General features: G+C 34.4%; 1 protein-coding gene across 1 annotated transcript; it reads left to right on the top strand.

The window, feature by feature from the left end:
• Positions 1–207: 207 nt before the first annotated feature.
• On the top strand, positions 208–17155 carry LOC127625715 (uncharacterized). The gene is made up of 17 exons (XM_052101072.1): positions 208–342; positions 1109–1453; positions 3919–4126; positions 4217–4272; positions 4432–4480; positions 4649–4749; positions 6169–6274; positions 7332–7373; positions 7797–7912; positions 8007–8069; positions 8181–8235; positions 9623–9846; positions 12665–12721; positions 12821–12866; positions 13108–13203; positions 13822–13860; positions 15320–17155. The coding sequence occupies exons 2-17, from the start codon at positions 1346–1348 to the stop codon at positions 15979–15981; spliced, it is 2028 nt and encodes a 675-aa protein (XP_051957032.1). The 5' UTR covers positions 208–342; positions 1109–1345; the 3' UTR covers positions 15982–17155.
• Positions 17156–17333: the final 178 nt, after the last annotated feature.

The following is a 17333-nucleotide window of genomic DNA, read 5'->3' as shown; positions in this document are numbered from 1 at the left end:
AAAGCTGCAAATTGCTTTTCCTGTATAAGAGCCTTGATAATTATCAGCACAGAAATATTGTTTTACTACTGATGTTTTCTTATGTAAAGATAATAATTGGGTGTCTGTGTGCATGTTTGTGCCCAAGAGTGACGTTAGAGCTGGTGTGTGTGTTTTTGTTCAGAAATAATTGTGTGTGTGTGTCTGTTTAATTTTCATCTGGGAGGGGTAAGTTGCTTATGTATACTCAAAGTTCACTAATACATTCTCATTTAATGAATGTGTGTCAATGGTAGCGATTTAATTTTTTGAGGCGTCATAACAAATATTCTGCAGTGCTTCAAAAACACATTATTCTGAGGGGTAAGTACATTTTTACTTAAATATATACTCTCATTTTGTGTTTTGTCCTGTGAATGTTTTTTTTCTTTCTTTTAAATTAAACAATTAAATACATTTGTAATATATTACATTCTTTATATCATTTTTAGGACCATAACCCATCTCAGTTTAGCATTGGCATGACATCAGTGGTCTTTGAAATGCAGTTAATCCTTACTTACAAATGCTGTTGTATTAGATTAAAAAAATCAAACCAAGTGGCATCAGCAAACAAATTATACTAGATCTTTTCTCAGAAGTAAATTCAGCCTTTATTATTTATTTATTTGCGATCATTTTAAAACAAACAAAAAAACTTATTTTTGTGATATTTGCCTTGAAATATTTGTGCTTGTATTTCTTAAATGCTATTCGATATCTTGTTACCTAATGCTATTACATTCATACATGTTTAAATGCGTGTATCTAAATACTTTATACAGTTAACTATATATTAACTGCTTATAGATAAAACTTGCTATATATTTTCAATCCAGATTTTCCAGGCAGAAAAGCAAACCTGATTGATGACAACCCACGTTATCTAAATCCGGGATTTAGTTCTAGTATCATTCAGACACACCTGTGTATTTACTTGGAAGACTCGCCCAAGTGCATTATTTTCATTCAGATCTAACGACCATTTTGGATTTTAGGACCGACGCTCAGTTTAATCATTTTTATACACGAGTCAATGAATTTGAATCGAGGACTACTAATTTATTGATTATTTTCAATCTTCCTACAGATAAACTGGACACTATGCTGCGCAATTGTGGCGCTCCTGCTCTTCCTGGTCGGAGAGATTCGCGTATTGAATGAAAGAATCGGACTGTCTATAAGAACCGATCAGAACTATGTTCCTCTTGAAGCCCCATAGAGACGACAGAGCGAAGGAGTTAGTTTGTGGAGTTTTGTTCTACACCATTATCGAGACGAGAACGCATTAATTGTCTGTTGGATACGAGAACGAAACTGTTACGCAATGGAGTTGTCATGGTGGCGAGTTCAGCTGTTACTATCGGCCAGCGCGTGTGTGCTCTCACTGGAACTTGTTTCACACAACACACAAAACAACATCTGCTGTCCTCGGGTAGAGTATTTATACATACACCTAGCAACGACATAGAGTGTACTTTTTATTCATATATTAACGGATGATGGTTTTTATATTATATGAGACCAACAAATTAAAAGTTGACATAATTTTGTATTATTATTATTAACATTATTTTTAGGCTATATTGTGTGCGTGCGCTCGCGCGTGTGTGTGTGTGTGTGGGGGGTCATATATGAGGATTTTTTTTAGGTTACATACTGGTAATTACAAGGGTTTTATGCTATAAATGTGGTTTATGAGACATTTATAGTGTCTCCATAATTCAAATCACTTAAACATACTAAACTGTTTTATTTTTTTTATGTAAAAATGCAGAAAGTTTTTTTTTGTGAGGGTTAGGTTTAGGGTAGGGTTAGGGGATAAAATCTGTAGTTGTACAGTATACAAATCATTATGTCTATGGAGAGTCCTCATAAAGATGCACCAACGTGTGTGTGTGTGTGTGTGTGTGTGTGTGTCCTAAAACAATTGTTCTTTTATAAAAACAATAATAATCAGATTTACAGTTGTATATTTGGGCAAAGAAAAAGACAATAATGGCAAAAATGCATTGCACTAACAATTCTTGTTAGAGGTCATGGGTTTGAATCCTGGGATTACAGCTAGTATAACGTGTTCCCTGGACATACTGTTACTTTCTTTTGATAAAGGCAAATGCATACATTTTAGAGGTTGAAGATTTGGCTATATTTACTGTTATTTATTGACATAAAATTGTTATTTATTGACATAAAATTGTTCTTGTTCGAAATCACCATTATGGTGAATAGTGTTCCCCTCGGTTGTGACTTTAGACCTTCTTTATCAATAACTTTACCCCAGCCATTTCCAAAAAGTCTGACTTCAAACCAGTGTAATACCAAGTCAACATTTATTGTGTGATTCTTGAGTGTAATGTTACCGATATATGAAAAGATTGTTCATTATAAGCTGTAGAATTGTTAATTATAAGCAGCAGAATTGTTAATATTGAGAATTGTTATGAATGCTAATCACATTATTTTTAATATCTAATATCTTTAAATTTTTTGTAATCATTTAGATACAAATCTCATCAATGGTGACAAAAAAAAAAAGAAAGACAAAAATCGGATAGAAGGATAAACACTGAACATTGCAAAACAAGCTGTTAGGTGTGACAACAACAAAAACTGAATAAATAACAGCAACGTAATTGATAAAACCTGCAAGTAGTAAATAAAGGTCAACTGCATAATTTACTTATGCAGGAATGCATGCTGGGAACCAGCATCATTGGTTAATCATTGTAATTCTGCAGCATAGCGCTGCTAAATCACAGCAGTACTGCAGATTCACAGTTAATCTTGTAAATTCAGTCACACAAATCTGCTGTAATTTTACAGTACCAGTACGTGTTTCTACATTTCAATTGTAATAATTGATTTACAGTACTCTTATTTATTTACAATCTTACTGGCAACTACATTTGTTTGTAAACTACTGTATGTATACAAATATATACGTATATAAGCAATATCACAGGAGATAGAGTGCGATATGGCCCTACATCAGCACTGCCGTTTAAAGCTATTTCCTAACTTCAGTATTAGTAATACAAGCGATCATGAAGCGCTGTTGTATGTAAACAGCTGATTTACATACAACTTCACATTCACAAATTCACTTCACATCACCTCACTGTCTCATATTACACACAAAAATGATCTTTTGCCACCACGTTCTGGCTAGCGTTATATATATATATATATATATATATATATATATATATATATATATATATATATATATATATATATATATATAAAAAAAAAGACAAACAGGTGGCTCTTAACAGATCTGCACTGCTCTTACACTTCATTTTAGAATGGCACGAACACAAGCGAAGTGATACGCACACACAGTGAAGCGTCGGAGTGCTGATGGTGTCAGACCATCAGTGCTCATGGAACATTTCTCGCCCAATCAGAGTCGAGGACCAGAACTAACTGTTGTGTGTATATACACGTGTGTATATATATATATAATTAAGTTGTACTATTTACTTTTATATCATTAAGTACATTGATAAATTTTAGATTTGCAGTTTATCTTCTATTATATTTTATTTCAGTTTATGCCTTATTGTTGATACTCTTTATTTTCGTATTATTAATTTGTATTGATTTTAAATTATCTTTTTTCTTTTTCTTTCCTTTAAGCTATTTCCTTAATTTATGATAGTATGATTTTAGCTTGACATTAATATCATTTTATATGTCTATCTTTTATTTCTTTTTTCCTTTATTATGCTTATGTAAAGCACTTTTGAATTATCATTGTGTATGAAATGTACTATATAAATACATTTACCTTCCCTATGCTGACAGATATGGGAATATTAACCAAAAATACTGTTTGAACTCCAGATACAGGCAGGCAAGATAATGATCTGATTATAACATGGTATATGTCTCTAGGGTCTTTTAAACTGCACAATGAAAAATGCAGACTCTCTCAGAGCACACGATGTGGACTGTGGCCCTGTGTGTGTGTGTTCTCTGGTGGTAAGGCCTAAATTGTGCTGTGATGAGGACGAATGTAAACCGTGTTTGTGGATCAACATCCAGCTGCGTATTATCCCTGATCCTGAGAGTGGAGAGTCAGGAGATGAAGATGAGGGCAGTGGTAAGTTCTAGTACTACATGTAGTATATTACAATAGAACAATAATATAAAGAAATATGATTTTCATAAGCAATACATTTACTGATGGCAGGGGACTGTGATTCAGAATGTGTTTACCCCCCAGATGACACATCAGAAAATCAAGGGGTAAGTGCTACTGTACTTTAAGTTTTATCACAACAGCACAAACATCAGTATGAACTAGAAAGACTAATTGATTAATACTTAAAAAGGGAGTTATGTATACAAAATAATATCAATATTAGTTTAAGTTAAGAACCATTAATGTCTTGCTTCTTTAAACAGAAGGAATACCCACCATGTGAAGACCAACTGTGTCATCAAAATAGCCCAGGTACACACAAAAACTCTAAATATTGTGTATGTTTTTAGTGCTCTGCTAATGGGCTGATTTTGGTAGACTGTCTTACATGCTTTTGTTGAAGGAGAGCAGTGGATTCACTTTAGTGTATCTCTTCAACTTGTTTTCAAACACATATATCTCTGTCTTCTGTTTATTTAGCTGCTATTACAATATGCTACACATCAGCAGAAAGAGTGCCCTCATGGTGCAAGAGATTAGACTTCACAGTGACTTCTGCTACAAGTTCCAAACCACTCAATGTAAGTTTCACCCATGTCTCATGGAGTTTTCTGCCATTTACAGGTATTGCTCTCATGATTAGGCAAAAATATTTCCTCAATAATCAGCAACAAATTGTCTCACTATTCTTTTTTATTATTATTCTCTCTTCATTTACTCACCTTCATGCCATCCCAGGTGTTTTCTTCTGAACACAAAGATTTTAAGAAGAATATTTCAGCTCTGTAGGTCCATACAATGCAAGTGAATGGTGGCCAAAACTTAAAAGGTCTAAAAAGAACATTAAGGCAGCATAAAAATATTCCACATTGCTCCAGTGGATAAATCTATACCTTCAAAACCAATATTTAGTGTGTGGGTGAGAAACAGGTCAATACTTAATTGTTTTTTTGTATTATAAATGATCCTCCCTTCCCACTATTTGGTGATATGCATGAAGAATGTGAATCAACAGAAACAAAAGAAGAATGTGAACATGAAAGTAGAGATTTATAGTAAACCCATACTATACTCACCCATACTTATCATATAATGAAATATATGGATTTAACCACTAGAGTTATATGGATTAATTTTATGCTGCCTTTATGTGCTTTTTGAACCTTCAAAAGGATGTTTAGATATTTGTACTGGAATGCAAGACAATATTATTTAATTTTTTGGCAAAAATATCTTGACTGGTCTATTATTCTGGATTGACCCAACAAAATAAATAACATTTTAGGATACACCCAAACTATATTGATCCCGTGTGTTGGGGCTATCCAATGTCTACACTATATGGACAAAAGTATGTGGAATTTACCCCCTTCTAATTAACGAGTTTGGGTACTCCATTAATTCCAAGTTATTGATTTATTCTATTGATAAGAGTTTAAACTTTGGAAATTTGAAGTCTATTATGCATTATATACTTGTAAGGAAGTCGACTCACTGAAGGAGGTGGAAGCCGGTCAAATGTCCAACATAAGACACTTTATTGTCAGCACTTTTCAGTGTAACAAAGACATTCAATACCACTGCTTTTCAGCAGTACGAACACACTAACAGGGTGCTTTTAGCTCCACATGAATACAGAGATTAAATGGTCTCTCTCTCTCCCCCGGAGTCTTTCCCCGACTTCCGCTCTCATCGTGGCTTTATCTCTCGCTCATTAGGGCTGCATTTAACCACAGCTGGGCGAGATAATCCACTGCAGGTGTCCAGCCCGGCCTCACTCTGCACAGTCGCCGCTCGGCCTGCCCCGCTCTCCACAAAACTGTATTGCAGACCTCATAGCCTTTTGCTGTTGTAAAACATGACACTGTAAAAGTAAAAAGTGAACACATGTAGAATTTCCAGAAAATCCTAATTTAAGATGTGGTGAAGATTATCCTCGCAAGTATACATAAAATCAGTTAATTGTTCATGTTCTCAGTGTTTATCTGTTTGTTCTACAGCTGAATCTGGTGGAGTATGAAGATGTTGAATTCGGCAGAAAAATGATGATCACTGTTGGATCTGTCTCTAATTCAGCTGAAGTTGAAGTCCCTACATTACGATCAGGTAGCCATTGTTTTCACTCATATATACACATATTGTATACTGTAGGGGTAAATTAAGGGAATCTGGCACTTCCTTGTATTTTCAATTTCTGCAGTTTGTGATGACTTTAGACCAACAAATAATATCTCAATCACATGACAACCCTGCTAGAATATGCTCATGATAATATAGATTTATTCACTTATTTTTGGTACTTTTCAAACTATTATATTTAGATTTGACTGTTTTAGCCTTGTCCCGGACCTAGATTTTCGATATCAAACCTTAAAATTCCTTATAAAAATACACATGTTTTAAACAATGATAATCTAAAAAAATAAAGTGAAATAAACAATTTCAATATTTATTGTGAAAATTATTTGTATCAATTAAAAAAGTCCAGTGTAATTTCCATCACACCAAACAATTTAGCAAAGTTCACCAAGTCGACAAATATTTCAGTTAAGAGCATGCTTGAGACAAGTGAAAAAAAGTAAATTCAAGGTAAATATCATAGTCTTGAGCAGAATATAATACTGGGTGTCCTAATTAGACAACATTATGCAAATTACAATATTCAACAATACTAACAATATTGGTGTAGCCATTCTATTCTTTAAATAAGCACCAAATCTTCTGGTACACTTGCGCACAGTTTTTCAAGGTTGTTGGCTGATAGGTTGTTCCAAGCATTGTGGATAACTTTCCACAGTTTTATAGATTTAGGCTGTCTCTGTTGCTTCTGTCTCTTCATGTAATCCCAGACTATATCAATGATGTAGAGATAGGTTCCAGGACTGCTTGTTTTATTTCTATTCTATTTTATTTACAAAAGATTTTTTTTGGAAATCTATCAATTATATTTACTATTGACACACAAATATATAAACAGTGTTTAAGGGTAAATGCTTCTCTTTGAATGTGAGGTCATAATTTCATCCCTAACAAGCCAGTTTACTGGTTTCAATATGCAACCATGTTGTTGTTATTTTATTGTGAACTCCTGTATATTTATAAAACTGCATGAAATATTAATATTCACAAGAAGGTAACCATTAAAAACCTTCTGTCTTGGCAGTGTGTTCTTCACCACTAAACAAGAAAATTAAAGAGTGTAAAGGTATGTTGAACTTTAAAGCATATTTTCTAATTGTTTTTGACACACTGTACACACAAAACCTGCTCCCTCACACTAGGAATTTATATTAAAATAGCTTTCCACGTTTAAGCTCTTCCTAAACTTATTTAAAAACAGCATTGCCAGTCTAAAGTGCTAATATGGGCCCAGTACACATATACACTTTATAAAATAAAGGTTTCTCAATGGTTCTTTACAGCACTTTAGCTTCAGAAGCATTTTTGTCTATATAGAGTTGGAGAACTAAAAGTTGTGAAAGTTAAAAATGTTCTTCTTTGGCATCAGGCTCTAAAACCCTTTTGGGTTCTAATTGGAACCTTTATTTTTAGGAAGCAGAATTAACAGATTTAACAATTTTGTAATATGTTTTGTAACATATTTTCTATTTGTTTGTTTTACTTTTAGGTCCCAGAGTTGACATTGATATTGACGAAGAGCAGGGCATGGTTAAGCTGCAGTTAGCAAATGAGGATGAACCACTGCATCTGTGTGTGAAACGTGGAAGAGAAGGCAAATGCTGGGTCAGTGAATTCGCACATTACAGCTGTCTGTAAAATATATGTAACTTATCATTTATTTTCTTATGTTACCTTATCATGCCTTTTCTTTTCTTAGTCTAGTTTCCTTGTCAACAACACCATTCCGCTGAAGTCAGTCACACACTGCATGTGTTTTCAGGTACTGTTGCTTTCAAAACATGCACACATTATTAATAATTACTTTTCATAACATTTTATCATTATTTGACCTTGTCCTTTATGTGTTTATGTTTTTGTGTGTATGTGCTAGGCTTGGAAAGAAAGATCACCTCGTTCAGAATACTGTCCCTTTAAAGAAAATGCAGGTAAACATAGAAAATAAATTCCATGCCATTCTACTCAAGTCAATAATCATCTCAGATCTTTAGGACTTAAAAATAAAAAAAATATTAAAATGTATTTTTAATACACCTTCCCATTTGAACCAAAAACTGTTTTAAGCCTGATGGCGTAAGATTTTATAGTACTTAGAAACTTATAGTACTTTAGAAAAGAATCTACATTATGTTCTTGTGTTTCAAAGAACCCATAAACCAATACACTGATCTGAAAAACTTATAACGTGACATTAATAACTTTCTGTAATGCTTTACATTTATGTTCCCTTTGCTAACTGTTTATAAAGGGGTTATTAATGACTAATAATTCATTTACAATGTTATTATTAAAATGCATTTATAAAAAACATGCACAATAAGGGAGACTTTAATGCAATTCTTGCCAAATAGTCAGCCATTTTACCTCATGTTATAAATGCTTAACGCTTATTCAACATTATGAACTTATCATCAGGCTTCATTATGTGATATATGCTGTGAATGAGCATGAAGACCTGAATTTTTTTGCTGAATCCTTTAGATAAGAACTGTAGGACGAGGTATGTTGAGAAACCATTTGGAGAAGCAACATTCTTATGATATCAATGTGACAATGAAAGCGACACCAGTGAGTCATTCGTGAGACATTACTGTAATTAAGAAAAAAAAAGAAAAGAAAAAAAAAAGTGGAATGTGGCATTAACCCAAGGGTTATGGATTACATAATCCTTCTTTTTAATCTCACTACAATTGTCAATTTTTTGCTGCATTAATCTTGAATTAGAGCATTTTATTTAATTTTTTTTATTATTAATATAAGCATGAATAAGTGTATTTATTAAGCATTTATAACATTTAAGTTAAATGCACACTATTTGGCAAATGTGACATGAAAGTATTTTTATTCATGTTGTTATAATTGAATATCAGTGATTTATAATGCATTTGTAAATGACCTATTAGTCATTAATGAACACTTTATAAACCCTTAACTAAGGGAACATTAATGTAAAATGTTTCCAACTTTCCAAAAGAATATAAAGCAACTCAAGAACCCAGTTCTCAGAATAGTTCTTGATAAGTTATTTACTGAGCGTATGGTACTGCAAAGAGCCATTGAAGAACCTTTATTAGTGGTGTTTGTAGGTGTAAGCAACTGTCTAGAAACCATACAGAACACCCTAGTAACCATCTACCAATCCCCTTGTAACCACCCAGAACACCCTAGCATTGTAGCAGAGAATTGCGCAGCAAGCACCATAAAATTATTTTTTATTTTTTTATTTAAATATGTAGTTTTAAAGAGTGTAATCAGAGACCTAGAGAACTTGCAACACCATGTTGATTTATGTTCCCAATGTCTTTACACATGCAGAATTCAGACAAAATGTCCTGGACAACATGTCAGTGTCCGTGGAACACACCAAGACATATAATGGTCAGCCAGTGCTGAGCTGGAATTTAACAGCACCCTGCAGACTCAAAGCTGAGCTATGGCCATGTCAGGTGGAGGCAGATGGACAATGCAGAGAGGTTGATGGATTCAGACAGCAGTGCTGTAATAAAACAAATTGGGAAGAAAATATCACAGCTCTATGGGTAAATATACAGCAGTGTGTGGACAGCTATAAAGTTGTACACATTCCCCAACCTTTGCATGTTTGTGTATTCAATATTTTGGAAACGTTTATGATGCTTTCAGCTACTAATAAGAGTAGCTAGTAAAAATTTGACTGTGCCTAAATCCCTTCTGTAGATTTCAACAGATTGTCTCTCAAAATCAGCAAAAAAATGCCAAAAATAATTTGTCTAATTTTCACTAAACATGTTTTCTTGTCTATTGGAAACTTGAGATTTTTTTTTATGTTGGATCCAAAAGTCTGAGACCACATTGTTTATTTATTCAAACCTGGAATTTTTTTTTTTTTATAGGATTTAGAAAAATCAACTACATGTCATTAAAGCAATTGGCGGCATTTCTGACTGTGCTTATAAAAAAATCGATCTACTGCTCCCAGTGGCCGAAGCTGGACGTGTTGTTGAGGTGAAATTTAGTTGAAAATTATGTGTCAACAGGAATTAATATTTTATTAGCCCAAACCAAAACCTAAAACCTAACTATAAAATATTTAAAAAATGTAAAAAATAAAAAAAACATTTTAGAGTGAATGGTGTCAATTTCATGGTACCTGAACATTCGGAAGCGGCATGTCGAATTCAAGCGTGATCATGTTGACAGTCCAAATACTAAATGTACAAATTTTAGTCAAATTGTTATGCTTATAATGTAATTTGTAATTAAATATTTTGTATTTGTAGATTAGAAAAGACTGCAAAATAGAAGCATTTTCACTATTGGTCTCAGACTTTAAGACCTTAATGTCATGCTGTCTGAAAAACCGATGCAAAGGTTGAATGAACTGTACTTCGATCTCTCATGGTTTCATTGGTAACTTTACAATAAGGTTCCATTTCTTAGTTAACAACTTTAACATGAACTAACAATGAACAAATCTTTAACAGCATTTATTAATCTTGGTAGTAATACATTTTTAAAATAGATTTTTAAGTTAACATTATTTATTACATTATGATCTAAGATGAACTAACAATGAACAATATAACTTTTATGAAATAATATTAATAATAGCGGCTATATCACCCTGCAACTCTTGCCTGTTTGCCCACTAAAGCTAAGCAGGTTTGAGCCTGGCCAGTACCTGGATGGGTGACCTCCTGGGGAAACTAAGGTTGCTGCTGGAATTGGTATTAGGGAGGCCAGCAGGGGATGCTCACTCTGTGGTCTGTTTGGGTCCTAATGCCCCAGTATAGTGATACTATCCTGTAAAAAAGCACCGTCTTTCAGATGAGATGTTAATTCTGAGGCCCTGACTCTCTGTGGTCATTAAAAATCCCAAGGCAATTCTCATAAAGAGTAGGGGTATAACCCCGTTGTCCTGGCCAAATTCCCCCCATTGGCCCATATCTATCATGGCCCCATAATAATCTCCATCCCTGAATTGGCTACATCACTCTACTCTCCTCTCCATCAATAGCAAGTAAAGCTCTTTGAATGCCTAGAAAAGTGCAATATAAATGTAAGGAATTATTATTATAAAAAAATACATTGTTAGTTCATAATACCTTATGCATTAACTAATGTTAAAGGGGTCATATAATGGTACATGCACTTTTTCAAGTTGATTGTACTGAAATGTGTGTTGGCTGTGCCTGTACACAACCATCCTATTATGATAAAAATCCATCCAGTGTTTTTGTTTTAATCTCCTTATATATTTTCCCCTGCCTCAAATCGAGCCGTTCGACCGTGTGACGTCACACGGTCGGATGCCCCTCCCAGGATTGTTGATTGACAGCAGTGTTTCAACACAGACCCGCCCTCGCTCGTGAGCGACCTGTCAATCATAGTCCGTCATCATTGTTGATACACTGGAGCAGAATGGCGCCTAAGCGATTGTGGTGTTCTGTTCTTCGGTGTAATAACGAACACAGCAGTCATTTTGATGTTCCTAAATTTGAACCGCTGAAGACGCAGTGGCTGAGTTTTGTTTACGATGGGAATATTCCCCACGAGGCACGTCAATGCGTTCATGTTTGCGCGAATCATTTTTCACCAGACTGCTTTATAAACGAGGGTCAGTATAAAGCTGGTTTTGCTAAGAAGCTGCTGCTGAAAAAAGATTCGGTACCAACTATTTATATTCCCTCTGCACCTCCAGAAGAAGTAAGTGTAACGTTTTATTAACCTTTATATTAATCTTTGCAAATCGCTTGCACGCTTCACAATGAATGTGGCTAATGTTTACACACATTACGGCATGTTTTCCATAACGTTACGATGTTCTCAATATAATTCATAATCCCACGTTTATAATGAACAACGCGTTATGGTTATTGTGTTATTAAAAACTGTGTACGCAGGTGTTACAGTTAACATGGTAACACTAAGTTACACCTGGTTTACTTGTATGTTACTGATTAAGAAGTAATGTCAAAAAAACAGTTATACGGAGAATAACTCCAGAACGGAGGGGCGGGGTGACCAAAGCTCATTATCATTTAAAGTCATATGCACTGAAACGGCGTGCTCAAAATAGAGCTGTTTTTGAGCAGGTAAAATTAGTGTTTTCTTAAAATACTAATGAGAATTTTTAATAAAAGTATATTACAAAGTTTTCATTTAGACCCTAAAGATTCATATTAACTTGTACAAAAATGGCATTATATGACCCCTTTAACAAACAGAACCTTATAGTAAAGGGTTACCATTTCATTTTAGTTTGCATGAAATTAAAATATGAAATCTACTTGGACAAAGATCTCGTATTCTGAATTTTTAGAAAAAAAACCAAAAACCTTTATGCTTAAATAATTTTCTCCCATTTGTTTTCTGTAGGCATCCGGAAAATTTGTGAATATCACTTCACGGAATCACCAGCAACTCTGTGTGATGGTGTGATACTATCTCTCTTTTCCCCCAATTTATTTGGTGTAATTTAGAACAAACATGAACATGGCAAACATTATTCATTGTCTTTTTGTTTGTCTTTAGCTTCAAGTGGATGGAAAGATTCTGCACTACTACTGCCAACATCCCTGTAAGTGTGTGTTTAGGGAAAACATGTTATATGCTGTAATGTTATCTATCCTGTATTAATATACTAATATAACATTTTAAATACTATCCTGTCTAAAGCAGCCTTACATTGTTATTTGATCACAATGACTAATGGGTTAGGATACACAATACTATCTCAAAACTAACATTTGCTGTGCTAAGTAGAATTGTGAAGATTGTTACCGGTTGCTTTATCATTGCATACAATGTTTTTTTTTCAGTGGAACGGCAGTTCTGGAGCCTTCTCGTTTTTCTGCCGCTGTTTATTGTTTTTCTGGCTATTTTCGGAATCCTTCTACTTGTGAACAAACTCAAATGTGAGTATTCCCTTGCTTTAGACCCAAAATCTACCAACAGCTTTTTCAATGGAAATATTTTGAACATTAAATATTCTGTTTAAAATTTTGAGAAACAATTGTACAAAATAAGTCTTTCTCTCTCTCTCTCTCTCTCTCTCTCTCTATATATATATATATATATATGTACACACATACACATACTGTATATATGCACACGTATATATTGAAACCTTTTTTCTTTTTCGCTAGAGATTGATAAATGAACAATCTAGATTAGCCATTTCACTGAAAAACACTTTATACATTCATGCCCTGAATGAATGTGAAATTCAGAAGGACAGTTGATGTTTTTGTCTGCAATTTTGAGATATTGACCATGCTGAATCTGTGTCCTTTTTGCATCTCAATGGGCCTATTCATGTGCCTCTTTCGATGGTTCATATTTTTGTGCTGATCTGTGTAGAGTGCATTTATTCAATTTATCTCACCCATGATCAATTATTCAAGTTCTTTCATTTTTTTCTTTGTACACTGGAAAGAACCATGCAAATGTCTTTTTATGGCTCTGGTTACAGATGTATTATAGAAAACCTTACTAATTTACTGATGCAATTTTATGTTGTTGTGCTCCTACAGGGTCACTTAGTGAATGGGACAGAACACATCATTCTAAAGGTACTGTAATGGCAACAGTGGTCTTATTTATAGTAATTAATGTGTATTAAGAGACTTTTTTAGCATAGGACTATTTCACACCAAAAGATCAATTCTGTCATCATTAACCGGCCCTAATGTAATTCCAAACCTGTACAACATTCTTTTATGGTATCCAAACAAATATATTTTGACAGAATGTCTAACATTTTCCATACAACAAAAGTGAATGTAAACTGTTGCTATCAAGCTCCAAAAATGACAAAAAAGCACCATAAAAGTAACATAAAAGTGGTCAATTGGAGTTACGCACTATATTCCAAGTCCTCTGAATTCATACAATAGCTTTGTGTGAGAAACAGACAATAATGTGGTGTTATCCACTTAAAATCTTCCTCTTTACAGTAGCTGTCAAATCTTATTTACATTTCTGTACATTAAAACAGCAAACGGTCATGAGAAATAGTCTAATGACATTTGAGGTCACTAATGTTAAACCTGGCATGGCATATCTTGATATGTCTTGTTTGAATTGAATGCAAACAAACACATACAGCGCACCTTAGGGAACAGTTAGGGAATGCGTTACCTGGCAAATCATTGGTTTTACTACAGTAACCATCACATTATTTGTATCAATATAATAGTAATAATACTGGAAAACCAAAACTATAGTAATAAAAATGATTATTCTGCCAAAAAATACATGGTTACTGGAATTTTACTAGTAACACCATGGTTAATTTGTGTGGTGCAAGTATAATTTTTAAACCCCCTTGTGCTTATACTTTTACTGCAAATACCATATTTCAACAATGGTTACTTCAACAAAACCATACTAACCCTTACGAAAATTACTGTAAGCCCAGAAATGTCCATTTAACTTAAACATTTTATGGAAACTCATTACCCTAAAAAAAGTTATTTTTTCTCAGGGAAAGAATTTACGTTGTATTATCTTAATTTTTTGTGTTATCTTTCTGCCTTGACTCAAGTTACATTGATATAAATGTAAATTTTTTAACTTTAATCACAGATCAAACAGTTTGCAAAACCATTTGATTTAAGTAATGTGGACTTGACCTGTTTATTTCAAATAACTACATATAATTATTAATTAATTCAACTTGTTTTTAGCGCTGTTGTACATTATCTGTAGACCTAATGTGAAGTACACAGTACAGCCTTTGCCACTTAATGCATGAGCATCTTGCAAAGCAAATGCAGCATGTATTCCTCCCTTTTCTCTAAGGGGTTCTGTACAAATGCAAACGCAAACTCAACAGCCCTTGGATCCATTCATTGTTGCCGTACGGGAAAGAGTATTAGTCACTCTGCAAAATATCTGTTTTTTATATTTCATGGAAGAAAATTAAGTCTTACAGTTTTGGAATGACATGAGGGTGAGTAAACGATGACAGAGTTTTTTTTTGGGGTGAATTCATGATAATCTCATACACTCCTTTTTCTTTCTCTCTAGACATGATGGGGCAGGTGCTGTTGCTGCATTACTCTGCCGCCGACCCATGGCAAACGCGTTTGGTATGCAAGCTGGGACAATTGCTTTCTGAGCTGGGTTTCCATTTGTCTCTTGACCTTTGGAACCAGGCAGAGCTCAGTTCTCTGGGCCCAACGCCTTGGCTCCATTCCAAGCTCGGTCACATACAGAAACACGGCGGCAAAGCTCTTCTGATGCTTTCTCCATCAACACTGCAGCGAGCTGAATTGTACTGGAACCACAGCAACCCTATCGTACACTCCTCAGATATGCTAGGTGCAGCCCTAGACTGCATTTTAGCTGATCGCCAGAAGGGTGGTGTTGCACAGCGGTTCGTTCTTGTGCAGTTAGAAAATCTGAACTATGAAGATTATAAAATGCCAAAGTTGTTCAAGGGCCTGCCACTCTATAAACTCCCTTCACAGAGTCAGGGACTACTTACAGAGCTGTGTTTGGAAAGACCGAACAGTGTGAAGGGAAAGTTGAAGACGATGTGGTGGATGAAGAGGGCACGGAGGAAGTTGGCTCAAGGAATAAAGAACGTTTGTAAGGGGAAGAGGGCGAGGCCTGAATTGATAGATTCACTCAGCCTAGACGCAGAAGACATTGAGGAGATGTTTTTTTTAAAAACTGAACAGTTGTAGAGCACTTACATGTCATCATGAGTGAGTGGGTGGTTCTTGGCCAGAAATATAAGCACAGTTGTACATCATCGCACCATTAGCTAGGTAACTCCTAGCCAATCGCATGTAAGCCATAAGTCTGCACACAATCTATCACATTGCTGTTTCAGTCCACCACCCCACCCCACCCCACCACCACCAGTTGAGTCCCATCTAGCACGGGGGAGGCTCCTCGCCCCTGCCTCCTATCTCCGGCAGGAAATGATGGTTCCGAGTACAACCTCTTCGGACTGCCAGACGGGGCTTACGCCAAAGAGAGAAATTACATTTATGTTTTCTATTCATCAAATAAATGTCATCTTAAATTTCACTCAAGTCGTCCTGCTAGAACTGGTAGTCAAATCAAGACCCTGAATCACAACTATGTGCAGAATGTACTATCCAAAAAGTACCAAATAGTAACATGTCTTTTTTTGTTGTTGTTGTTTTGACATAGTACCTTGATAATACCATGAATTATTTTTTGTTTTAATTATGTACCATAGTGGCACTATGCTGGTGGTATTGTTTTAAAGTACCTTGGAGTACCATGTTTATGTCATGGTACTTGAATATGGTAATATTGTATAGTACCATTATAGTATTACCTGACATGATATATACCAGGCTCAAATCAGAGTAGTGTGGCTTTTAAGAAGGAAGTCTGCATATTTTTCTAAAGTATGAAGGAAAAAAGGTGAAATGATATACCAAAGGATGACTACAGGTAATAACAATCACAATACAGCGTTAAAATTGTTCTTATTATGGACCTTAAACTTCTTATTAAGATGTTTTTTATAGTTAAAGTTAGTTGGATAGTTGATTTCCCTATTATATTTTATATTTTCAATTGCCATTGAAGGTGGCATCGCATTAAATAAAAAAACAACAACTACAGAGCAAGTTCCATGGAACATCAATATGTGTAAAGATATTGTAAATACTAATATATTTGGATGTTGGGGAAAAAGTTATTTTTGACTTCACCTTTTCATTTTAGTTTGTAATTTTGTTATGTAAATAATTCACTGACTTTGCAAATGTATTATGACTTAAGGCCTGCATATAATGTACATACAGTATGACAAATTTTTTATGTAAATGTAAAATTTATTTAAAATGTTCTGGTTGTACTACAATATACCGTTTATTGAATTTGATGATTGTGATTTGTGTTGTACATGAGATGGATGTAATATAGAGACATTTAGAGGGGGGTGGGAGTGGTTGCAGAGTAATCATGATATAAATATTGTGGGTGGAATGGTGCGTTTGTAATGGCATTTTTTATTTTTGTTATTTATTTAGTGCAAGGACGCGTTCGTTCGGAG

The sequence above is a fragment of the Xyrauchen texanus genome, chromosome 32 (genome assembly GCF_025860055.1).
Source record: "Xyrauchen texanus isolate HMW12.3.18 chromosome 32, RBS_HiC_50CHRs, whole genome shotgun sequence".
NCBI classification, from domain to species: domain Eukaryota; kingdom Metazoa; phylum Chordata; class Actinopteri; order Cypriniformes; family Catostomidae; genus Xyrauchen; species Xyrauchen texanus.
This window is presented reverse-complemented; position numbering and strand designations above follow the sequence as displayed.